General features: G+C 45.0%; 2 protein-coding genes across 3 annotated transcripts in view; one reads left to right on the forward strand and one right to left on the reverse strand.

The window, feature by feature from the left end:
* Nucleotides 1–17,831, forward strand: part of LOC135387873 (diacylglycerol kinase theta-like) — a 63,547-nt gene extending 45,716 nt beyond the window's left edge. Inside the window, exons 20-22 of one of the 2 annotated variants that reach the window (XM_064617061.1) lie at nt 1,696–1,794; nt 13,719–13,883; nt 15,524–17,831. In XM_064617061.1, coding sequence (XP_064473131.1) covers nt 1,696–1,794; nt 13,719–13,853 — 234 coding nt within the window. In that variant the 3' untranslated portion in view covers nt 13,854–13,883; nt 15,524–17,831. Of the gene's footprint in view, nt 1–1,695; nt 1,795–5,660; nt 10,631–13,718; nt 13,884–15,523 lie in introns of those variants that run through there. The other variant, XM_064617062.1, reaches the window with a different exon arrangement.
* A 548-nt stretch (nt 17,832–18,379) lies between these two features.
* On the reverse strand, nt 18,380–19,927 carry LOC135387881 (mitochondrial nicotinamide adenine dinucleotide transporter SLC25A51-like). Its single transcript, XM_064617074.1, has 2 exons — nt 19,756–19,927; nt 18,380–19,612 (listed from the first exon to the last, which is right to left on the reverse strand). The coding sequence occupies exons 1-2, from the start codon at nt 19,767–19,769 to the stop codon at nt 18,721–18,723; spliced, it is 906 nt and encodes a 301-aa protein (XP_064473144.1). The 5' UTR covers nt 19,770–19,927; the 3' UTR covers nt 18,380–18,720.
* Between the last annotated feature and the right edge of the window lie 7,019 nt (nt 19,928–26,946).

The raw sequence follows: 26,946 nt of genomic DNA on the forward strand, positions 1-26,946 counted from the left end.
CTGCGCTGGTCCTGCAACATGGGCAGTTTCGTAAAGCAGGCTTCACCTCATGCAGGGAAGCTTCAGGTGAAGCCCACTCTCTGGAGGTTTCTTTCGCATTCAGCGAATATGCGTAGTCGGATATTCGGAATTCCGAATATTGGGTGTTCGATTCGCGAATGCAGTAGTTCGAGTGATTGACATTTGATTCGAATTCGAGAACTGTAATATCCGCACACCCCTATAAAATAAGGGATTCCGTGAAATTCTGTGCCAAAGGAAGGATTCCGCGATAAATTCCGGATTCCGCGATGAATTCTGGATTCCGCGATGAATTCTGGATTCCGCGATGAATTCTGGATTCCGCGATGAATTCTGGATTCCGCGATGATTTCTGGATTCCGCGATGAACTCCGGATTCCGCGATAAATTCCGGCTTCCGCGATAAATTCCGGATTCCGCGATGAATTCCGGATTCCGCGATGAATTCCGGATTCCGCGATAAATTCCGGATTCCGCGATGTTTCGCGGAATGGCGGGAAACCTGGGTCCTTAAGTATGAGTCTACGACGGCTGCTTAAGTGTAAGGTGCACGTAAATTAAAAGGACTATGACAAATTACTACACTACACACATTAAAAGGACTATGAAACGATTTTTTCTCTCACGTGTGTTTGACAGAAAATATGTTCCTGAACACACACCCAATAGTTCCATGCTCGGCAAGCGAACGGCTTTTATTATCAGATAAACGAAGAAGAGGAAGCAATTATGGGCCGTGCCACAGTGAGCAGAAGTAGGAGAATCGTCGATAGAAACGTGACGCTGTGCCCAGTTACGTCATCAGCGATGTCATCACAAGCACAGAATGGTTCAACTCTTCATTGGTGATTTTTTGCGGGCAACAAAGAGAAGCAGAGAGAGCACCTCCACATCATTCTCTACTGGCACGACGCTCCTTTCCTAGCTGTGTGCAAACCCAACGTAACAAGGCACAAGCGCAAAGTACTCATGAAGTGAGGAACATGGAGGAGGGGGTCTGGAGCCAACTTCAACCACGTGTGGATAAAAAACAGCTCACTTTATTAGTAGAGCCTGAAGTTTTAGGGTTTTACCCGATTTTTCCCCGAATTTGCACCCCGAATTGAAGGTTCACCCTGTAGGGTGAAACCCGATTTCTCCCCAAATTTAACATACCGGCTGTTTTTTTTGTTTTTTTTTCACCCGAATTCGCATGAATTTAGTGCACACGTTTATTTACCCGATTTTTACCCCCCGAAATTTTGAAAAAAATATTTCCCGAAAACTTCAGGCTCTATTTATTAGTCAGGAAAAATTTCTGGTGTACAAAGTTTCTTGATCAGAATAAATTTTATGCTCCTTTTAACATGTGCTACATGCAGGTGCTTTTCAAGGAGATTTCAGAAGCGTCACTAACTACCACTACACTGTCACTGTCACATATATGTCCCTGACAAAATAGGATATTGTAAACGACCTAAGGACGAATGTCAGAGGTGTTGCTCGAAATTGCTAAGCATCGCCAGCAAATTTGGCTGAGGCGGTTATTGGTTAGATATTGCAATCGCAACACTGGGCCGCCGCCGCCACTACCACCAAGGCTTCCCTCGTAGAGTCTGTCGTCTAGGGAGCATCGTCAGTAGGTCTTTTGTGACTCCCATATGACTCAAGGACGCTCACTGGATTCTCTTTCAGCTGCGGATACGGCTAAATACTGAAATGCCTGTCCAAGTGGATGGAGAACCCTGGATCCAGAGCCCAGGGGAAGTCGTCGTGCTCAGATCCGCTCTCAAAGTAAGCCTACCAATCTCTACACGGGATGCTTTTCAACGGTCCCGCAGTTAAAGTTTGCTTTTCTGTTGTCCGTAAAACTGTGCCGAAAGATCGGAGTACCTATGTAGACCAACATAGGGGGAAGTATATCTCCGTGACAGTTAGCAGGAAACCAGTACCAGAGTATACCTGAGACACCTGCATAAGTGCAGGCATGAACAAAAATTGAATACCTATATATAGGCTTATATATACAACAGTAAAATAATAAGACGTGGACAACAGATTACAAGGAAGTTAACAAAAGTTAGTTTATTTAGTGGGTAATTTAATGCAAAGGTTATAATATACTATGAGACGTTTAAAAGAAACGTTGTTGTAACGTCGTTGTAACGTCGTGTTGTAACGTTGTTGTATAAAGAAAAGTACGTTGTCTAAACGCACGTCGTTTAAAAGAAAGTCCTCGTTAGTCCTGACGAAGACAGTCTCACTGACCGTTCTTTTAAACGTCTCATAGTACATTATATAACCTGTGTGTTAAATTACCCACTAAATAAACTAGTTTTTGTTAACTTCCCTGTAATCTGTTCTCCATGTCTTATTATTTTACGTTTATTGAACTTCACAGCCATCTGATATATCAAGCTCTTTAACCTAGGCTTATATATATATATACGTGTCTGCAGTACGTAATTCACTGATGACGTTGATGTCCAACAGAATGTACGTTTGACCTAAACCTGTCTCGGCAGACATATACGTGCGTGTTCTGTTGTTGTGATACGTCAAGTTGCATGTCGCATGTACTGCATGCGCGGCGGTACTATCTGAGCTAGGGGACTCTCCGCGGACTTATTCCTCACACATGACATTACGTAACGGATGAGGGGTTAGCTTCAAGCACACTTTGAACGTGGCACATGCCACTCTAAAAAGTATAAGGTCGATTACAAGACGCGCCCTTTCAGAAATAGCTGTGCCGTGTGCCCGCCTATCTGAACGTCATGTGCAGGGATTCCCTGCGGTGCGGATATGTCGTCTGCAAGTTTGGCTTCGATTATTGTTTTTTTTTTTTTTTAATGTGGACAAAATTACCACATCGTGTTGCATGTGAACTGCGTGAGCTTTTGTGACGCAAGCAGGCAGGATCGCAACGCTCAGTGTACGGAAGTGCACTAATTAATTAATTAAGGTTTAGAGGGTCAGTCCGGTGCCCGTAGTCATGTCGTCGTAGAAGGTGATGGCGTCCAGCCATCAGTTTTTCGTCCCCGCTGTGTGTGTGGTACAAGAAACTCTTAGACAAATATGTGCATGGGCCTTTGATTTAATTCCATTCTCATTGCTGTATCTTTTTCTTTCTTTCTTTCTTTCTTTCTTTGGTGTACCGTGTACCGGAAAACCGTGCATGGTATCGTTTATGCTTATCGACATTTCTGTGGCAGAGTAGTGTGCAGAAGGGTGTTTTTTATGCTGAAAAACAGCGTTGCCAACCGTTCCTAGCAGAGATGTACGAGCGCACGGCCGGACACGTCTCTGCTTTGAACCAGCTGGCAACACTGGATGCCCATGCAATATATCTGTACCTAGTGAATAAATGTATGAAACTTTGTCTTTTTGTTTCGCTCTGCATGAAACTCTTAGGTGAGACGCTTGCCCATTGTTTTGTGCGCAGAAGGTACCTCTGCTTTCTTTGCGCGGTCTCTCTCCTTGGCGGCGCCACTGATTGTCTTATCTTTCTGACACAGATAACGTTGACTTGGTATTTGTTTTCTTTGTGACAGGTATAGCCTTGCTGAGCGAATGTTGTTGTGCATGAATTAGTACGATAGATGGTTGAGAACCGTACCAACGGTGGAAGGCTGTGACAGGCACGTTTGGTGAGGCCACCAGTTAGGGCCTTGTGTTTTTCGGATTTAGTTTTTTTTGAAAATCGATGGGGGGGGGTAAAAATCGGAGTTTATTTCGGGAGCCATAAAACAAGGTAAAATTGGGCAATATTAGGCTGTACAGCATTTTTACGAGTTGAAAATAAATAAAAAAACGAGAGGTTGTTGTGTTTTTTCTGAACACACGATGCGGAACAGTTGTGCCGAATGTACATTGCTCAGCAATCTCCACTTCTCGTATTGGTTGCTGAATTGGCACTATGCCAAGTTACAGTTTTCGGGGGGTTTCGCCTTCAGGGACGATAATGCAAATCGGGGGGGAGGTGGAGTAAAAACGGGGTCAGCGTAAATCCATCACGGAAAAAGCTGAGACTAGGGATGACAAAAAAAAAAAAAAAAAACGTACACGACGAAGTGTGTTGTTTTTCTTGTGACATTTTGTAACTTCACTCGTACGTGAGATGCCGGCTCAGGAGTCGCGCTGCAAACGACTGTAACTTGCCAGTTATTGTACACACATACGATGCCATTTCCTACGTAAAATGGCAGATGCCTGGCAATCCCAGCAAACATTGCAATAATAAGAGAGCACCTCTGAAGAGCAGACAACATGGTTTACCCACATGAAACGGCCTGTCACAGGTTTCCCCGTAGAGCCAGTTCTCTCAGCTGACCTGCTGTCCTAAAAGTGTCAAAGTGGTCAAGCACAGAGACACAAAACACATTTGTGTGCCACAGAAAGGAACTGCAGGCATAGAGCCAAGTATATATATATATATATATATACAGGGTGTCCACGCTAAGTGTGAACAGATTTTTTAAAAATATATATAACACTTTTTCCAAGATGAAATCAATTGCAATATAGCATATGCTGAAGGGCACTCCCTAGCAGGGCATTAGCAAAGTCCAAAGGCAATGTCTTAATTAACTTTCATTAATTAACTTTTTAATTATAAAAGCTACAAAGTTGTCCCAATGAGAACATCTGTTCCTTTCGGTCACCTGATATCGTAGCCGTTTTCAGAACAAAAATCCGTTTGATAGGTCGCCCGCCAAAAATTCGTGAAGGAACGCCATTTTTTCTTTATTTTGTTCATTGTGCTTCTTAGAAGACGCGTATTTCCTTCATCCCCAACGGGAGAGGGGGAAGGAGCACAGTGCCGCCTCATGCGTCGAAGATGAGCTTTAACTTGGGGAAACAAAACAAAAACAAATGTATCGGATGACTCTATCAGAACTGGCCTTATCTTGGGTTGCATTTTCTGTTTCCTTTTAATCTTTTTCCAGGACGCGAGAGGCGATAGTGTGCTCTTTCTCCCTCTCACATTGGGGGTGAAAGGAAGACTCGTCTTCTAAGAAACGCAATGAACAAAATAAAGTAAAAAAATGGCGTTCCTTCACGAATTTTTTGCGGGCGATCTATCGAACGGATTTCTGTTCTGAAAACGGCTACGATATCAGGTGACCGAAAGGAACAGATGTTCTCATTGGGACAGTTTTGTAGCTTTTATAATTACAAGGTTAATTAATGAAAGTTAATTAAGACATTGCCTTTGGACTTTGCTAATGCCCTGCTAGGGAGTGCCCTTTAGCATATGCTATATTGCAATTGATTTCATCTTGGAAAAAGTGTTATATATATTTTTAAAAAATCTGTTCACACTTAGCGTGGACACCCTGTATATATATATAGCTGCATGCCATGGCCCTGCAATTCTCTAGAACACAGAAACTTTCTTGATGGTTGAAGGTCCTCACTTTTGGACTCTCAAAAACTCTATCCCGTAAAGCCAGTCACTTCTTTGCCAGAGCCAAACCATCAGGGAAGTTGACACCGAACGAACGCACGCCTTTAACCCTCATTTTATTTTTATTTTTCTCTCACTTTCCCCCGTAACCCTCCACCCACCCTCCCACCCACCCATCCGTCCTTCCATCAATCCATCCATCCATCCATCCATCACCGCACCCTCCATTTCCTTGGACACGGCACACCAGGCCACTATGCTCAGAAAAAGCAAAATGAAGCGACGCAACACAGAGCCAATGCTGGCGTCCTCCAGTGGAGAAAAATCCTCCGAGGACTGACGCGGACAACCAGACACTGCAGCCTCGAGCAAACAACAACAACAACAACAACATCCCTCGTTTGATGATGATGCTGCTGCCACCTCTGGAGACGTCACGCGTTCCGGCTGTCGTCGACATCGGCGGCGGGCCTCTGGCCACCCTGTGTTGGTTTTCCTACGTGCGTGCTGCTGCGGTGCTGTATACTTACTTGGCCCATCCGAAAGTGACGTCGTCTGATTTCTGTGCTGGTTTGAGCGTCCGCTACTTCAGCCGAACATCCCTCTACGGACCACTTCCGCGACGGTTCTTCAACGACACCTTTTTTTTTTCTTTCTTGTAACAGTCTTTTTTTTTTTTTTTATCTTCTTGAGTGACGTCTTTGGCTTGTGGATCAAAGACCTTGTTTTCCTCGATATTGGTTCGGTATGTTGTTGCAACAGTTTGTGTTGTTTCGCGAGCCGTCCTTCTGCCCCGAAATGGGGAGCCGCGATTGGTTGGCGCTCGCGACGTCATAAGCAGAGCGGCCGGACGGAGCGGAACGCCGCCCCCCTTTTTTTTTCCCCCGTTTAGGGAGCGTACGTTACGAAGCTAGGGAAAAGCGAGTGGGCATTTATTTACTTTTTTGAGATACGGTGTAGTGATTCCGTTGCGTCGTTGCTTTTTATTGGGGGAACACTTTCTCATAGTTTACGTTACAACCTCGTTACGAGACGAACAGGCTCATTCCACGAAGAACTCTTCGAGCGAATCACGCTTGTACAAAGAAAAAAAATGACAAAAAAAAAAAGAGAGAGAGAGCGAGAGCGAGAGTACCGAGACAAAACGAGAGATGTGCGGCTGCGATCCGCAATCCTGCCTGCTTGTGTTCGTACTAAATAATGTTTACTATAGGCTAATAGTGCTAGTACTTTAAACGAAATAAATCTAGTACAGCAGTAGCGAGTAGCGAGGGGATCGAACGAGAGAGAGAGAGAAAAAAAAAAGGACGGCTGACGCAGTGCAAACCACAGCATCACGTACAAGTTCCCCCGAATATTTCCCCCTCACCCGCCACCCCCACCCCCTCCAACCTCGAAGGAGACACAACCGGGGGGAGAGAGAGAAGACGAGCCCAGAACGCGGCCTGTGTTGCTTTTTAGGCGGCAAAATGTTTAGCCGGTAACCCCCCCCTCCCCCCCCTTTTTAGGTGAAAGTTTTTACGGTTGTCAAAATACTTAAAACATATAATATGAAGTACCACGTGTAATGTATATGCAAGGACGGTAGTTGTATTTAAAAAAAAAAAAAACATCTCGCACGTTGTTGCTTGTTCCTTTTTGATTTGCTGAAGGAAGTGCTGTTGTGAGAATTTGAACCGGATGTCTTTCTTTCTCCTTTTTCTTTTTTTTTTTCCATTTCACGTGAAAGGCACATGGAGTTTGAGAAACGCAGTGCACAAAATGGTTCGGCATCATCACCTGTGACCGTTCGAACACTTTTTACGTTTCTTGCTTTGTGAGATGTGCTTTTTGTGTGACCGGGAGTTGCCAGCTGTTGCGACAATTTTTTTTTTTTGTCCGTTTCTCTTTTCATCTTTTATCTTCTTATTCCGGTCCTTGCAATACATTGTGTCCGTTCGACTGTACATCAACCCGCCTTGATTTCCTTTCGCAGCTTACACGATCAGGCTGACATGTGTCAGAGATTTGTTTGGATGTTGTCGGGCGTGTTGGTTGGTCATCTGCTCTTGCAAGTCGACCTGCGTTTGGGTAGATACCGTGCAATATAAAGATTATACGGACAACTCTTCAAGTTCTTTTTTTTAATTTAAATAAAAATTGTGCAATTTGCGAGCTACAGTATGTTTTGGTGAACCTATGGGCAGTGACATTTAGAATTGTCGTAACTTGCTGTTATCGCCGTAGTAAGGGTTTTTTGCTCGTCCGCCAAAAACGGTAACATGAAGGAGGTCGACAACCACGTTATGCAGCGGCGTAGAAATGTTCTTCGTGTTTTTTTTTTGCGCCATATTTGAAACCTGACAGCGGAAACTTTACAGATAAAAAAAAAATTCAACATTCTTAAAGCCTAAACATTTTTAAACGTTGAACACGGTGGCAGGTCCGATGGTCTGCACGACTTCCTCCGCAACCCACCCCCCTCCCCTCCACCCCTCTCCCCGTGGACACCCTTCTTCTCCTCTCCCGTGGAAAACAAGATGGCCGACGTATCTTTTTTTTGTACATCTTTTTTTTTTTTTTCAATGCTGCTTGAATTTTTTTCACCCCTTATTGTCTGCAGCAGCTTCCCGTGTCCGCTTCCTCCATGTCGAGCTCTGGCTTTTTCTCAACAGTCAGATCATAAAAGTACAAACTACGGATAACTGTATAAATAATGAAAGGCTGTTTCCACAACATATATATATATAAATAAATATATATACATATATATATATATATAAAGACGGTCTGAAAGGGGTGAAAGGCAACCTGTACTAACAGCATTTTCCGAAAGAACGCATTTAGATGGAAAAAAACATGAATGCGGGGGTAAAAAAAAAAAAAAAATTGGTGTGCACGATGGTCATTGTTAAATGCCTGTTCTCGATGTTTACCATGACAATTTTGTTGTACTCCATTTTTGTTATGCTTCTATTAGTCATAAATTTTACGAGAGATTTTCATTTGGCTGCATGTTCAGGTTCGTTAGTAGGAAATAACTTTTAAAATGTTGTTACAGGTGACATATTGAAAACATGCCTGTAGGTGGAGTAACAACCTTTTGAGATTTGCTGATAAACCTCTCGATAAATCTTCCCTATAAATGTGCATACCCTATTCAGGAGTGCACATATTCCCTACATTGAAAATATCAAAATTATCTAATGTCATTATTTTTGTATTAAAGGTACGGGCTATTGAGTCAAAGAAAAATCAAATGTGCATACTGCGGAGCATGTTGTATCCAAGAGGCCAGTGTTTCTTGATTTTGGAGCAGAAGCTTCAGGAAAAAAAAATCCAGCAATATTTGCTTTCTGTAAATATTCAATTCAATCAAATGCTGTCTCAAAAGTCGTAAGTGCGGAGCCGTAGGTATATCAGAGGTGTTTTCTCCTGTAAGCTTTTGGCGGCTTGCAGCCTGCGATAGAAAGAGCATGTGAACAGGCTCAATTACTATTAAATTACTACTCAAATTTGTCCAAATTTCAACCAATAGGTATAGTACCACCGTGCACAACAACAAAGACTGCCTGGATGAAAGATAATGTTTTCAGTGTACTTCTTAGAGCATTTCACTGCTAATTATTTTAGACAGTGTCTGTTTTTCACTTAGACTCGTTGCTTCTCGCAGTAGTAATTACACACCTTCTAAAAAAATAACTAATAATAATAATAATACTAATAAAACCCACAGGGAGGCGAGGCGCACAACATACACTCACAAACATACACGAGACACAATATATATAAATATATATATATATATATATACGTTTTTGTACATAAATGTATATCAGCTGCGATTTTCTGGTGCCAGAATTTTCTTGCGTTCAGGATTTTTGCAAGAGCGTGTGAGTGTGAGGTTAAAAAAAAAAAAAAAGAAGAAGTATGTTTCTCTTTTTTTTTCTTTCATCATTTATTTTTTAGCATGCATGTCACACGGAAGCTTTCCCAACTCTTAGGACACGACAACATGAACGTGTGTGTGAGTGTTACACATTGACAGGATTAAAAAAAAAGAGAATGAACATTTGAAAAAAAAAAAAACATGTACATAAATAACGGTAAGCGTATACCATTTATTTGTGTAGTCCTATAGGTCGTCGAAACACGGACCCTTTCGTTATTTGCCCGTTTAGTCTCGGCGGTACATTGTGAAATTGATGAGGTGAGGTCTGATACGTCAAATGTGACAAAGGGGACAGGCCGGTTAGCCGGATCATAGATTCGTGTACGCAGGGATGTACGAGGAAGGCAACATTGTTATCGTACGTTTGGTCTCGTACGTATGTCGCGTTAGGGTCTCCAAATGTAACCTAAAAAAAATGTAACGTCGACATAATTTAAGAACTTGTGAAGTTGGTGTTGGTCAAAATGAACCTGCCTTGGTCAGAAAACGTTATCATCGTCAGACGATGCCTTTTACGCAGGTTTCAGTAACGAGAATTTTTATAAAAATTCAGGAACTTCAGGCGCATTTTCTTCAATGAAAGTTTTACCGCCGGCCATTAAACCACACATACATTGCACTAGGCTTTCGAAAATACTGTAATAAAAATGTACCATTGATGTAGTTTGAGAACGTGCAACTCGTCCAAGTAAAAAAAAACGATTATAATTTGTGGTTTCTATTTAGCTGGAGCCTCTAATGGTATATTGACTTGACAAATATCGCATAAAAGGTTTCTTTTTAAATTTGCTACACCTGGAGGGATATTTTCCGAAATGAAACAGGCCACCTCACATAAAAGAGTGACAAGTTGCAGCAAACCGGTTGTGACGGGGAAAATCCGTTGAGCGTCGAAGGTTAGATAACTGCGTGTCTCCTCAATATTCAGCTTTAAAAAGTGCAACTGTTGTGAATGAAGCGTGCGACTTTTCATTCTCTCGCACCACAGCTTTTTAGATGGCACAGAATGTCGCATTATTAACTCAAAAGTTACGCCACGTGTGTTGTGCCGACAATACTGTAGCACAACGGCCGTTTTCTCGGTCTTCCGAAGTGTTTGAAACCTCTCTCTGAAAGTTTCACACATGCGTTTTCCTTTTCTTTCTTGTTTCTGTTCCTATTGTTTTCAATAAAAAAAAAAGTGGTAATATTATGCACTTGATCTTCATCAAGGAATATGTACTTGAGATCTTTCGGTCATTGTCATTAGGTAATAAAAGCAGATGTTTCTAGCGGTACCGACTTGCGAACGAGGACTGTATGTGCTTTCTTTTTCACACCACACGTCTGCTGGCATTCTCGGGGGGGACTGTAGCATGAATGTTTTCGCCGTGGGTACCGTGCTGGACAAAAGCTTACGGAACAAGCTCGGGCACATTCCTTCCTCAAGAGCGGCACACTAGCAGCGAACGGGACCGTACGGCCACCCGTTAGCAAGTCCGTATGGTACAGTGCCAGACAAAATTTTTACGGAACACACTGCGGCGCGGTACCCCTCAGGGTAACACGCTAGCACTGAATGGGACTGTATGGGCTTACAAACATGTGCCTAGGTAACCCAGTCATCTGTTTACAAGCCTGTACGGTACCATTCGCTGCCAGCATCTCACCCCGAGGAAGGAATGTGCCGGAGCGTGTTCCGTAAACTTTTGTCCAGCACAGTACAACAGGTGCTCATTGGGTGTTGGCTTCGAGGCCGTGCTGAATCACTGCTGGAGGTAACGTACCTCTGCATCCCACCACCAGGCTCCAGCCGTTCGGGCCGGCGTTTTCTGTGGTCCTTCTGGCACCAAGGTAGTCCTTCTAAGGCAGTCTCTCCGGACCGATGTCTGGATAGTTAATCGTAGCAGTTCCCCCATCACAGAAGTTGATCCAGAATGCGTACCGACCCCTCTTCCACTCCTTCCTGCTGTACTCTCTCCATCTCTTCAGGTTAAACCACAGCTCATAGCAGAATGGCGTAAATGCAGGCTAGCTGGTGGATAAATTCCATGATAGGCAAGCCTGAGCGATGGGCAAGACACGTAAACAAACCTTCGTGTTTGTGTTTGTTCACATGTCTTGCCCATCGCTCAGGCTTGCCTATCATGGAGCTCATAGCAGCATTTGCTTCAAAGTGCTAACATGGAATGAAAAAAAAAAAAAGAATTTGCAGAATGTCCTAACAGCTGTTAGTGCTCCCTTTCTCAAAGTGGGCCTTAAAAAATCCTAACTAAGCATGGCTACCTGTCATTGTCCTCGTACCTGTGAGAAGACCACATACAGTACTAATGGCACAGAGGAGCAGAGTTCCACACTGGGTGCGTCTTCCTCAGAGGTGGCGCCCCCCCCTTCTGAAGTCTGCAAAGGATGCCTACTAACCCCACTGTCCCCCACTCCTTCCTGCTGTCCTCTCTCCATCTGTCCATGTTTGCACGCTGCTCGTCGCCACAGTTGCTTTGCGGCGCCGACATGGAACAAACAAAAAAAAAGGTGGCGCCGTACGGCTGGGGTCCGTGGAGCTCGTAAGGTCTGGGTAAAGCAAGAATTTTCACAGTAGATTTATAGTTTATATATTATTATTATTATACATATATTATTATTATATTATATTTACAGTTTATAACACAGAACGTGTTTTAATTCACTTTGCATCTTTTGTTTCAGTTAGTATTTTTATTTAGAGCTTCGTAGTGCAGAGCATTTATGCAACAAAATAAGTGACCAGTTGTATGTGTATACCTCAAGAGGAAGAGTGCGTACGTAAATTTTAAAAAAAAATTTAAAAAATTTAAAATTGTTTCTGGCTGTTTGCAATATTGAGACAGTTCTTGTAAGGGCGGGGTGGGGTGAAGGGCACACCACGCTCACCCTTCCACATGCACCATGTTGACGTCCTGTGGGAAAAAGAGCATGCATCTGGACGACGCATTACCCAAAATTCATTAATTAACTTTTAATTAATTAATTAATTTCCTTAATTCATTCAATGATTCATTAATCAGTTAACTCTTTATGTCAGACGTTTTCGCAAAAATGTGAGACAGGATGTAGTCACTCATTATGTAAATCCACCCTCTTTTAAATATCCCAAAACAAGCACGTACAGCTTGAGACAAAAGTTTACGGAACTCCGGAGTGTCTCATTTCTTCAGTGAAGCGACCACCAGGTACCCAGCAGGAGTGAACACGCATACACGTGGCTGAACGAAATAGCTGGCCACCCGTTTCTTATTCAATCTCTTCCTAATAGCTGGCAGGCTGCCGCACCGATGAAGAAATACGTCAGTGCCGCGTTCCGTAAGCTTCTGTCCCAAGCACTTCGAGATATAAATTGACAAATACTTTGTTACGCATGACACCAAAAGTACTCACTTTTCGAGCACATGCGACATCGCTTTCGGAAAGCGATCTGTCTGGCAAACACAGATCAGGGTTTGTTCAAATCAGCTCGATCTCTACAAAAGACGTGGCCCTCCGACACAATCGCCCTTTCCCTCTTTTTGCACTCGAGAAGTGCATGGTTTCAGTCTCGGCTCATTAGCATAGCAAAATTTGGCGACCTATATGGCAGAGCACGTGCTCATTTCAGGATATAGTGTAAAAAAGATGGATTAAAATAATGGTTGGCTCCAATTCTGCTATCTCGCATTTCCAAAACTATATCTTGCAAAACCATCTTATTAATGAGGTTTTGTTAATTAGTCGTCCAGTATTTCCATGATATTTCCCATAGGCTGTCCGCCTGACTGCATAAGCCACCAGTGAAAACTGCATCTAGGTAGCTCTTATAGTTTCATTATAAAAAATAGTTTTATTATAAAAAAAATAGCATAGCAGAACTTGGCGACTTATATCGCAAAGCACATGCTCATTTCAGGATATATGCAAAAGATGGATTAAAATAATGGTTGGCTCCAATTCTGCTATCTCGCATTTGCAAAACTATATCTTGCAAAACCATCTTATTAATGAGGTTTTGTTAATTAGTCGTCCAGTATTTCCATGCCATTTCCCATAGGCTGTCCGCCTGACTGCATCTAGGTAGCTCTTATAGTTTTATTATAAAAATTCTGTAAGGGATAACAAAACTGTCCTGTGTATATAGCCAATGCATCGAAAAGAAACTTCCGCTTCTTTCTGCAGTGCCTTTTTCGACACATGCCCTCAAACTGGTGATGGGGTGTGTGTATGGTACCCATAAAATTGTGTACAGAGTCGGACAAATCCCAAGGAATTGTCCAGAAACACCAGGGGGGTTGTGCCAGACATTCCTGTGTGCAATGACGTACATCGCTATGAGTGTAACCGTTGGTCCCCTCGAGCTAGAGTGCTCATCTTCCGTCTGCCGGCATACAGGCAACCATGTTGCGGAAAAGCAAGAGCAAGATACGACGGCGGAACACGGAGCCAACCATGGCCCTCTCCCAGGCCCTGGAAGCCGCCCCACCGCCTCCATCAACCAGTTCAAGTCACATTCTGGGTCACTTCTAAACAGAGGACCCGCAGTTACACCACATAATGGTAAGGATAATCATGAATATCCCAAGCAGCGCAACATCTCTGCCCAACATTGGCTAGATATCGGCAATACCGGTAACAATAGACGATTTCGGGAACTCCCAGTGCTCCTTGTGCACGCTTTGCATCCTGGGAGATTACTGGACTGAGGAAGGGAAGGAACAGCCCTTCACGTTTCGTTTACGATGACCTGGACTCCTCAAGGATAACCCGCCGGGGGGGGGGGGGGGGGGGAGGAACCAAAACAGCTTGGAGACGTTCTCCTCCTTTGTTATCAGCTAGTTCCCATAGTTCAAAGCAACGCTCAGCTCTCTGGAATTTTTTTAAGTCATCTATTGGTCCAGTACTGGATCAGTGTTGCCAATATCTAGCCAGTATTGGGCCAAGGGATTGTGCTGCTTGGTTTGATAGTCACTGGGAGAAGTGCTGCTATCAGTCAGCCTGGGCTAGAAGTATTGTCAGCGAAATATTACTACCGTGTTGGAGGGATACGCGTTCTTATGTGACTCTACTTGGCAAACCATCGATGTCCATGGACCTATGGACAGGCTCTGGTATATTTGTGAGATACTGAGGCTGTACAAACCCTGTTTCCTATTTGTCTGCTTCATGTATCCCTACTCTACGAGTTTGATGTTTTAAGAATCCTTGTGTCTTTCAAAGTATGATTAACGACAATTGGGCTGGCGCTTATATCAGTGAAACTTCATCTACATATTGAGAAAAAACCTTGATGGAAGCCAATAGCCATGTCATGCTCCAGTATTAAGTGACCAGGCAGAGGTACCTGGACGTTTGCATGTAACATGCAAAAACTGCGTAACAACGAAATTTCTTGACGTATTGATGTGCGATCAACGACCTACTGCACCTCTTGTAACAAATTGCGACTCTAACACAATTACAACCCAACGCTCAATTTTAGAACAACACATAAGGACCTGGTAGCGAGGATATTCTGTTTTGTCCATTACCTCAGGAGCACCTCAGCTACTTTTCTCTTATACATGAGGTTGTTAACAGTGATGGCCACTAACTACTTCTACAGTAGTTTAACTATAACTACTAACTATACTTCGCGATGGAGTAGTTTAACTAGTAGTTCAACTGCTTTTCGGGGGAGGTAGTTAAAACTACTTCTTTAACTACTGCAGTGTATTTTAACTACATTTATAACTACTTAACGTTGTCCATCAACACCAATCCAATTCTATAGTGTTCTTGGACACCTAAATATGAATCATAAGCAGCGATAAAAATGAAGATTTAGTACACAAGCACGGCACAATTGCTCTGCACCTCCGTTCTCATCAAACAAGTAGCTCGAGGTAAAAGTCGGAAGCACAATCGTGTCGTAAAGCTTGCGGCAAAATCGGAAGTAGTTGGCGCCTGCAGTGACCTAACTACTATAGTTAACTACTCGAAATAGTAGTTTAACTAGTAGTTGCCACTACATTTCTGCAAGTAGTTGATAACTACTTTTTAACTACAATCAGGTAGTTTAACTAGTAGTTTAACTACATGTAGTTAACTACTGGCCATCACTGGTTGTTAAACTGTGACAGCATTTCATTCAGCTTAACATGTCGCTGTTTTATTGTGTACTAGCGTCTATACTAACCTGTCTGCCTTTTTCTTTCTAGGTTCGTGAAACTGTAGGATTCAATTCCGAGCGACTAATCAAACCCTTCTTCTCGAGCGTAGGTTAGGCATCTAGCTCTGCACCGTGCACACCGAACGAACGTATATGGTGCGCTTTTCTTGCGACCTTCTGTTACGTTTTGTGACACAGAAAATGTTGTTGGCAACGTGAAGCGCTCTGGTGACCTTCGTTGCTCCAGGGCTCCTCGTCTCATCCCTCTGGAACCGCCCGGTCGCGACCCGGCTGGAGCTCGGCTAAACGTACAAAGCCCGATGTCGCACGAATTTTAATGTGGTCGATTCTGTGAAACGGAGCTGCGGTCACGTTGACATGATGCAAGTGTTTGTTTTATTGGGCTGACATATCGTAACTATTGGTTTTCACACGCTTTGGACTAAACATTATTTGGGGGTAAATATCGGGTGAAGCCCGGTTTTACCCGAAGAAAGTCTGGTACTGGGTGTACGCTTAGGGGGGAAAAAAGTTGGCCGAACAGATTTGTGAGCAACCCAAAATTAAAAGACCCGTGGGTTTTCAGGTTCAACGTTCTCCCTTTTTCCAATCCGGGGTAAAAATCTGATACCATGATGTCGGGAGCTAAAAACTCGGGCAACGTCAGACGGAAAAGCAGACTTTTGGGTGGGGAAAAAAAAAAAGTGACGATTAAGACCTGATGGCTTAACTTGCACTTTGACAACTTCGCTCTCAGTGTGTTTAACGTTCTGACGCACTGACCGGTGGTGACGCAAATTGGGCGGGGGATGTGTTTTACCTGGTGTTTACCCTAGAAGCACCGGGCTCTAAAAAAATTATCTCGTCATCAGTGCCAGCGGTGCACTATCTGACGTCGTCCCTGCAGCAACTTCGGCCATGGATGGATGGATGGATAGCGGCCTTCCCTTTGCATGGGGCGGTAGCATACGCCACCTAGCTGTGTTTACGTGCACGTGCGCCACCCGTCGCGACCTGGTGATTCCATCTTTTCAAGATATCTCACCACAACAATACCAGCCTTCGTGGAGGGACACTGTTACATACCTGTTGTAGTTTAGCGGAAAATTATGCAACTGGAGGGCAGTATGTACAAAATAATCTCCCCAAGTCGACATTGAATTCAGCGGGCGGGTTTCCTGCAGGGAGTGTCCTTAGACTCTCTTGCAGGGTGTTTGTGAACGGCGACCTTCTGTTGAGGCCTTCTCGGTTTCTTCTGCGGTTATTGAACCAGATCAGTTCCATTATGTATTGTGCACAGACATTCCATGCAAGTAACATTTTACTTGACAGGCAGACAAAAGAGCCGTGCGTGTTTTTTGTGTGATGCCTGTGAACTGCTTCAAACTGGGAAGTGTGTGATATCTAAGATAAGATAAGGCAACACTCCGTAGGCACTTTAATTTTGAGAATGACTGTGTTGTCCAGTTGCCATTGCTTTTATGCTGCATTTCATCACGGTTCTTGTACATTGCTGGAAAATTATGTAACCCGCGTACAACGCAACGTTTAAATCATGCGCAGTATCAAGGGCCAGGTGATAACTGATATCGCAGCGTGTCTAGTCACGTCTAACATACCTGCCCTTACAAACTCTTTTATTTATCTATTTAGGTAGATTACATATTTATTTTGTACGTTGTAGCAAAGGGTCGACATTAGGTCGATTTACATCGACAAATTGGTCTAACTCTTCTGCAGTCATCAGCGACAACCCTGTTGTCATCTGGACTTGAAATGTGGTCCTCACACATAGTAGGGGTTCAGTAAGAGAATTCGGAAGAGCTGCAGTTGCAAGGAGCTGCAGCGCCTAGAATTTGTTGTTACACTTGATTGCTTTCTTACCTGCACATTTTACGAGGTGTTTTTTTTTTGCTCGAAAAAGAAAAGAAGACGCGGCACGTACGGACGTATTGGGGGAGAGTGTCCATGGGAGCGTTGAGCTGACACGTATAGAAATTTCTAGCTTGTACTATGTGCTGTACATAGGGCCAGCGATTGCTTCCAGCAAGATTAAATACTCTCTGTATTCTCAGATGATCGTCTCAGCTCATTTGTAGATAATACTTGAGTTCTGTGGAAGAGAAAAAAAAAACAAATAATAATAATAACAACCCTCGTACGTTACCGCACTCCCCGAAAGGACGTCAATGTTGCAGCCGTGATGTGCAATCACGGTGAAACGTTGCGCTTGTTTTGATGAAGCTGAATCGTTCAGCTAGAGTATATCTCTTGAAGATGAATACTATGTGGTTTCTTGGAGAACATCTGTCTTTTTGCTGTATCCACATCATTGCACTAAAGTTTATCTAGTCACACTGTCGTTTCTCTTTTTCTCTGTCGTGGGTGAATGTGGCTGTGAAACTGCAGCTTGTAGGTCAGCGTACTCTCGTGGAAACCCCATAGTGTCTGCTGCTGTAGAAACTGAGAAAAGGAATCTCGGTGGTGAAGCGTTGGATGGTGGCTAAAGCGCACAGCATAATGAAGACGGGTTCGTACTTATACCGTGGGATACACTCTTAAAAATGAACTTCACCACATAGCATGCTCCTAGCCAACCGTCATCTCGAATGGTATCGTTATCTGCCCTGATTTGTTGAAAACTGGGGCGTACGCCCTTTTTGTGACGATTATGAACAACATAAGTGTCACAAAAAAGGTGTACGCCCCTCCCCCCAGCCAGCCTATGAACACAATGTGAATGATCGGTGAAAAAAAAAAAAAGAAGAACATTCACTAATGTAACTGGCAGTAATTCACTTGCTCTAAGGTTCCTGGCTGTGAAACAACGTTGCTTTTTCTCTCTCTTTAAATTGTAGCTTTTTTGAGTACCTAGCGGTGTGAGACGTGTCAATACAATGATACGTAACAAAAAAACGTGTCACTTTATTAATCTTGCGAAGCGACAATGTGAAAAAAAAAATTGAGGTAACAATTGCTCCTGTGGCAGTAAATATTTCGTATAAACGTGTGCGTCCTCCCTGCACAATTATTTGGTAAGCTGCTGCAACGAGGAATGCTCCTCTCGAAGAATAAATTGTGTAATAAATAATTTGCGTGTAAAAAAAGTTATAACTGCCAATCTAAGTCTGCATCTTAGTGTGCCATAAACGACGCAAAAATAAGTCTCTCCGCAGCGTACTACATCCGCCCAAAAGAAGAAGAAAATATCACTATGACTACTATATCGCGCGTAGCGGAAGGAGATCACGTCACGTGACTTCCAAAGTAACTTTGATACTGCTTCGTCAACAGCTCGTAGGTGGCGTTGATGATCCCCCAGGACACGAGGGCCCGCGTGTAGTTCAGGTGCACGCCGTAGAACATCTTCCTCAGCGTCTTGCGCTCCGCGTAGGTGTCTCTGGTCACCGCCAGTATCGAGGGACGCGGCGGACCGTACTGGACCTGCATTATCGTCTTGATCACGTTGATCGGGTAGAAGATGGTGCTGACGAAAGCACCCACCACGGCTCCGCTGACAAAGTCACTGAACGTTGCCTCCCACAGTACGGAACGGTCGACAGGCAGCACCCTGTTGACCTCGTCGCGGAGGGTGAAGAAGAGGAAAGTACTGGGGCCGTTCCGAGCGAGTATGGGCACCAGCCCACGGTAGTACTCTCTCACGCCGTACGGTCGGAGGTACCTGACCGCTTCGGCGGTGTTCTTAAACTTGTGGTGATGCTCGCGGTCCTGAAGAAGGGCTTGGATGCGCTCGAGAGGGGTGAGTATGGCCTCGGTGGTGCCGGCCATGAGACCGGCGAAAAATTTCACCGTCAGTTGGTTGGCATCGGGGAAGTGGCTGTAAATGAAGCGGCTGTAACCGTGGAACGTCCCGAACATGATGGACACGGATACGGTCTTCTGGACGAGGGGAGGAAGGCAGCCGCGGTACAGATGTCGGAGACCTTCGTGTCGCAGCTGCGCCAGCGCACGGTTGGTCTGAACGCCGTGCAGCATTTGCCGGAACATTACCTTGTTCATGGGGAAGGTGACGATGATGTTGACGAAGGCGGCACCCCAACCGCACACATAGGCACAAGTGTCGTCGATTTCGGAGGCGGATGGAATGTGCTTGTCGCCCATCGCTGCGGTTTTGGAACTGTAATGTAAACGTCACTTACATGTCTGTCTTTTTTGCGATTCCGCAGTAATTTATTTCTACGTAATGAGATCCAGTAAATAATCAGAAATTCGGTACACCACGCAGGCATGCGATTAGCGGCAATCGACTATAATATTTACCTCAATACTTGCATGCGGTTTGTGGCCTTGCAGGAGTCACATTAAAGAAGTTTACAGATTCGTCGCCGCGTAATAGTTCGAGTGGCAGTGGTAAAAGCATTCTTTTTTTTAGTCCCAGAAAGGAAAAAGCAGGAAGAACGGCTCGTTAGAAGCAGAACACACACGAGTCTGAATTGTTTCAGCCACCGTTTCGTAATGAATATGACGACGGAAAAGAAAACTTTGCATGCATTAATTCTGCAACATAAAAAAAAGAGATCCCCGCTTCATTGACTCAGCTTCAGCATTTTGTTTTGTTTTTCACATTCGTTTTTTTCTACACTGCTGGTGAACGATGCCAGCCCATAGTCGTCAAACAGAAACCGAAACATTGCGGCACCCTGGGATAGCGCTTTCATCTGCTTTATGCAACGCATTATGTTGCAACAAAACTGACGTCTGAAAAAAAAAATAGAAAGGCTTGTTTCTGTGATGCCGTACTCAAAGTTGATAAAACAAATACCTACTACGAGTTTCCAGGAAAGGGGGGGGGGGGGGGGTGAATGCTTGCAATATGACACTTCGTGCTGAACACAGGGGTGACACAAACCCGCCATTATTGTAACTACCCTCAAGCGGGTGCTTTTGTCAAAACTGCCATCTTGTCCTGGTCGCATATTATAGAAAACGTCATTTTGAGGTCATGTGATGTCGTTCTGCCGCTTACCGACATATTTCCGTCTTCCATCAAACAGAGAGATGAACGTATTTTGCCAGCGTAAACTATGTAGTGTAACTATGTAGTAGTTCCGCAGCAAAGTAGCCCATTTCTCCTTGCGTCGTAACGCGCGGCCGTCATCACATCTTTGAAAGGCGTCAACAGTACGAGGCCTCATGTGCAGAACTGCACGTTTTACTGCGGGATTATTGGATAAAAATAATTACAGTGGTCGAAAGACATCCAAAACGCCGCGCAGAAACCACCACCACATTGTTTACAAGCGGTTTGCAAACGGTTTGGCCGCCGATCACGGTGCGCCGCCACCTTTAAGGTCACGTGTGCCTTGACGTTTGCTGTGACGTGCGACCAGGACCTGTCCAGGATGCATTGCGTTCGCCCTGCACGCTCTTCGTCTACGGAGCAATACATTGGATTCGTATGCCAGCCCTGTGCTTCCAATGGAGGAGGTCACGTCTGTTTCGTGAGGCCATATGTCACGTCGAGACTGGGAGGTACCCGGGTTCGAATCCCGGTGCCGGCTGTGGTTTTCTTTAGACGCTTTCAGACATATGTCGGCACAGTTCCCATAGAAGTCGGCCCAGGACGCACATTCCCCCAGGGACCTCTCCAACAACGACGAGCACCTTTCACCAACGTTTTATGGCGCTGATTTATTATAGCCTCAATTTCACAATCTTTCATGCCTGTGGTTTACCCAGTATTTCGTCCTTCGAGGGGTGTTAGGCTCCGCAAAGGGGTGTAACACCGTGTATAACCGGTGTAACACCAAGAGCGTAACGTACCGCGTGCCACGGAACATGTGGTCATGTGAGTCAGTACTCGCACTGGTATAAGCGAAAGCCTGCGTATTTACCGAGGTCTTTTCACGGAACGCAAAGCATGTACGAGCTCGGAGACACAATCAGCTGCGCTGCGCTCCTATATTCGTGAGTCCGACTTATACGTTATTCTGGGGAAGCTGCAGCGGTGGTGGAAGTTCATCGATGCTTTCTCGAAGCGGGCAAGGTATATAATGCATAATGTAAAAAACCCCGAGACTAGGGAACACGAAGGGACAAACACAAACACGAAGTCTTCGTGTTTGTGTCTGTCCCTTCGTGTTCCCTAGTCTCGGGGTTTTTTACATTATGCATCATCTTCACCAGCTCGCTTGCTTCCTAGCCATTTTTTCAAGGTATATAACTTAACTTCGCGCGAACTTTGGCGAGAGCGGAATTTACGTTCACGTCAAGTTCCAACACGGGAAGGGAGCAAAATCAATTATTTTCAGGTTCCACGCAACAAAACAAAAATAAAATAAAAATCGACGTGAAGGTCCACAGGAACGCAACAGAATACCTTACACAAATTTCCAGCTTTTTCTCTTTCTCTTCTTTTCTACTTTTGTAATCGATTTTTTAAAATACATACGGAACTTCTGTCGTCAAGCGCTCGGCTTAGCGGGCGTTTTGGGCTCCATAGATTTCGATCCCAACTGTTGGCAGGTCGCTCGGCATTGACCATTACACCGCATTCTGAACGCATATGAGTGCGCCCACAAGGATACATCACATCGTATTTTTTTTCCTCCTTGTTTACCCGGTAAACTTTAATGGCAACGCACAATGGTCGCAGACATAAACGGACGTCGAGATCGTTATTTAGGTTTTCCTCAAGCTCTTCAAAGCTATAAACTTGGCAGGGTATACATAAATGAAAGAGGAGAAGAAAGCCTTCGTTCATGGGGAACTCCTGTTCACTGAGGCGTACCAATAAATTTAAAATCAAGCTCGCACCACATACGTCCACTCTCGTACAAATGCAGCGGAGACTGACAACCACCTATTCATTCATCATTCTAAATACGCCAGACCGAGGGAAAAAAAAAGGGGGGGGGGGCTATTCAAGATGAACAAAGATCTACTCTCTCTGAAAAAAACTAACGTTGTCCACAAAGATGACCTCAATGAGAAGCCAGCGGCGTACCTGGAGAATATAATACTATATTTGACATGGACGTCGCTTCAACTGTAACCAGGAAACTGTACACTCTAAGAAAAAAAGGAGTACTTTTACTCCTTTTGGGGAGTAATTGCATTGCCACAAAAAATAGTCCCTTTCGGGAGTAAATGCACGGGAGTAAATGAATGTCACAGAGTGAAGACCGCATTTCACGCGCTGTTGTAAGAGTCCCAGGCACATAATTGGTGCGCATGCATGAAAATACTTTGAAGCAAACCGTCAACTGTGATATATCGAGTGATATAAAATCTTGCGCCATACTAGGGCGCAATTGGCGAAGAAAGATGCGTTAACTGTTTCTTACGCTGTGTGGCTGGAAAATTGCTACGTTGTCTGAGTTATACAGCCTTATGTCGTTCAAATTGACCAAGGGCGCATATTTACGTAGACTGTTGCATTCAGGAGACCATTCGCGAAGTTTAGTGACAATTTGCAGTCCTGGGGAGTAAATGTCGGGACTAAATGTTGGGTTAGGGGACTAAAATGGGGAGTAATTGCACACTAGGGGAGTGGAAGCTGCAATTACTCCCCGTTTTACTCCTTTTTTTTCTTAGAGTGTATAGGGCCTACGGTTGACTATACACATAAGAAAATGAAGTTGGTGGATATATGAAGGAGAAACGACGCTCCGATTGTCAGCTCGGCGTCTCCTATATTGTTCTATCGATGCTTGCACATTGGCGTCCACATCCCAGTTCATTTAAAACTAAGTAAATGACGGTAGGTAAGTTAAAGAGAGTAGCTACCCTGGATGGTGTACCGCCGTACGAATTCGCGCGGTAAAAAAAAAAGAAAATTATTTTTTTGCATTCAATTTATAAAAAGTGTAACGAAACAGAAAGTGTCCAATCGAAACGTAGCTGATGGCGCTGGTGGTGATGGCTTGTTATTACTATTATTATTAGCGTGAAAGACACTATGGCTATGATAAAAAGAAAAAAAAAGAAAAACATTGACACGGCTGTTATTTTTGTCTGTCCGTTATTTCACCCTAGAGTGAACTGCACCTGCGCAGTTCGCACCGCTTCCCCTTCAAGTTCCCCTTCACAATGAGAAAATGGCTAAGAAGCAAGCGAACTGGTGAAGATGACGTATAATGTAAAAACCCCGAGACTAGGGAACACGAAGGGACAGACACAAACACGAAGTCTCAAACACAGCTGAAAATTGTACTTCACATACAAGAAATATATACAGCAAATATACAAATATATACACATAAGAAATATATATAAGAGAAACATATATGTTTCTCTTCCGTCTGTCTGTACACATTTCTTGTATGCGAAGTAGAATTTTCAGCTGTGTTTGAGACTTCTGTTGAGACTGTTTGTGTCTGTCCCTTCGTGTTCCCTAGTCTCGGGGTTTTTACATTATGCATTCCCCCTCACATCCGCCCAGGGTGAAGCAATGGGACTGGGAATATAGTTGGATCAGCACTAAGTGGTGGTGAACGAGCAATCTTATCCCTTTAAAGGTGATATCACGAATGGTAACGACGCAAGGTTTTATAAGAGCCCCCGTATTTTTTATTATTTTTTTTTGTTTTTGTAAAGAAATGTCAAAATAATCCAGCAGCCTTAATAAGATTTACCCTTCATTCACGTCGCCCAACGCACCAGTTCTGATTTTTTGTTTTAGAATGAAAACAGGGCCATAATTACCGCCCTCGTAAGCAGGTTGCATTTTGTCCTCCTCATACTCAAAATCGTCTACTTATTTTTATCCGGAGTTGAAATATTGTTTTATCGTCAGAACTGAAGTATATTTTCGTTTAATTACCAATCTGTCGAGTCGAGCCTCCAATACTGCTTGCCGCCTTCTTCGGTTTCTAAACAAGCGCCGTGCACATAAACCGAACGAACCGTTCTTATCATTAAAAAAAAAAAAAAGATAATAATAATTCTAAGATAGATCACCTTTCCAACTAAATTAAACCCGCCAAGTACAAGATGGACCCAAAACCGAGCGAGGCTGACCGCTATATACATCGTCCGACCTTTCTGATAAACTACGCTGATCGCTCTGACGTATGACAGGCAGGCTCATCCAGCGGGCCGGTTTGGCTAAAAACGCGGTCGCATATCAAGGCCTTCATGCAAGACGACCAAAAGAGAACAGTCGGTGGCACGGAGCAGCCACTCGTGCCCGACGAACCGTAACGCTACACTCGTCCGCCGTTTATTCGAGCCGTACATAGCGAGCGGTGCTGCACACGACAGCTTCGCCACGATGGAGCCCGTGAACTTGTGGAATATGGACGCGTGGACGTAGCGGTGACGGGATGCGGACCCTTCTCCTCGTCTTCGTCTTACTACAGTGCGGGTACAGTGTGCCGCAGGACAGCAGCGGGAGGGGCGTTGTCCTGACATGGCCCTCCAACAGGTTGCTCGTTGGACAGAAGGCACCGGAAGACCTTCCCCTGGACACGATCGTAGCGCCGGCCGAATTCACGAAATGGGTACGTGGCCTGACGGATTTTGAAAAGCAACTCGAGCGGGAACTGATGATGAGCGCCGAGATGAATCGGCGGCCCATCATCGATGTCGTTCGACCGACGACCAATCCGTGGTTCGGGTTTCCCAGGCGACGGCAGCCGGCTCTCACGAATATCGGGCAAATCAGGACTCCGGTGATGCAGCCCTGGAACGAAGGGCATCGGCAGGACACGCGGGTACATGTCCTCGTCACCCATCGCCCCTCCCCGTCCAAGACAAACGTCGTGGTCGCCAATCGTCCATCCCCGCAGGAGACACACGTGATGGTCCCTAATCGCCCATCTCCGTCGAAGACACGTGTCATGGTCCCTAATCGTCCATCATCTCCGCCGAAGACGCATATCATGATCACCAGTCGTCCTTCACCGCCGAAGACGCACGTCGTGGTCGCAGATCGTCCTTCACCGCAGAAGACAGTTACCGTAGTGACTACCAGACGTCCTTCCCTTTCGGTATGGACAGAGGAGTTTCCTGAAACTGGGACGGAAGCACCGCAAGAGGAGTACGAATACGAAGAGTACGAGGACAGTCCCACGATGACGACACAGCGGAGCTTGGAAAACCGCTTCGGAACGCGTATCTCTTACAAGCTTCCAGATCGACAGTACAGTGTACACGTCACTCCAACATCAACATTTGCAGCAAACCCTACGCCGATGTCTCTGGTTAACCGCACGTCCAAACCCCTGCCGGGCAACGGCTCGTTTGAATTTCGCTCTTGGGTGCCGGACGTCAAGAACACAACCCACGTCGAGACGCCCCTCGCAAGGAGTAGTGGCTTCAAACTGACCACCATCAATCTGGCCTACATTCTCATCGGCTCCTGCACTGCGGTCAGTGTCATCTGCCTAGCCATCGTAGCGTTGAGCCTGCGCTGCAGATCGTACAAACCGCGGCAACCGCGGGCTCCGTTCAGACAGCCGGGAAGCTCCTGCTCCACATGTACCACTTACAAGTGCTGCTGTGGCACCTGGTCCCTCGGTGCTAAGAACTTGAACGCTTCTTTGCCTCGTGGGAGACTTCCGTTCGGAGCCGCGTCGACGCTGCACTGCCAAACTCTTCACCGCTCGTCCAGTGAGGACGACTCCCTCGAATCCGACGACTGCTCTTCGTGCTGTCCTCAGCAGCGGTGCACTTGCGTCACGGCAGCCGTTGTTCATCAGTGGCGCGTCAGGCAACCCCCACCGAGACCTAGCAAGCTGCAGTGTCAACGATGCGATGAACGCAAGGACGAGGTGGTGTTTTGGTCGTCTAACGACGAACGCTTGATATGACTAACTGACAGAGGGCCACAAGGAGGCGACTTGTAGAGCTGTCTTCGTATGTGTTCATATGAGCTAACGAAGGCTTGCTTACCAAAGGCCGCGAGTATTAGCCAAAGTGCAAGGCGGGTGACCTAGCAGTTGCTATATGCGCGGAATTCAGGATGGAAACGTCTTGCATTAGGGGAACTGTAAGATGTGACATCACGCAGTTTGCCTTTGGATATGAGCGATGTCCAGGAATACCAGGATATTCAAAGCAAAGGGCATCGCACAACTGCACTGACATCGAATACAAACAGCATCGTGACACAGTGCATAGGTGTTCAGCAACGACACAAGAGGAACAGGACGGGTCGGACTATCGTTATTGTAAATATGCTTGACCTACATTTCGTCAGCCCGGAACTTGTATTAGGCTATGGGCAGCTGTAACTACAGTTGCTTGTTACGATTGCCGCTGTAGCTCTGGCGTTTCAAGGTAAACAGTGGCACGGTACAAAGGACTACAGTTGTACAGGTCACAGTTGAACGTGTCGTGAGTGACAGCGCAGCGCCAATGAGGGTGGTGCGACGCCTTTTGGGTATTGGATTGGGTGCGCCTCCTCCGCGAAGGGTGCTTATTAATGCAGTATATATATATAGGGCCTGACTTTTTCGGGTTTTATTTTTGGCCAGATTCGGGGGGTAAATATCGGGTGATATTTTT

This window comes from Ornithodoros turicata, chromosome 3 (assembly GCF_037126465.1).
Source record: "Ornithodoros turicata isolate Travis chromosome 3, ASM3712646v1, whole genome shotgun sequence".
NCBI lineage: Eukaryota > Metazoa > Arthropoda > Arachnida > Ixodida > Argasidae > Ornithodoros > Ornithodoros turicata.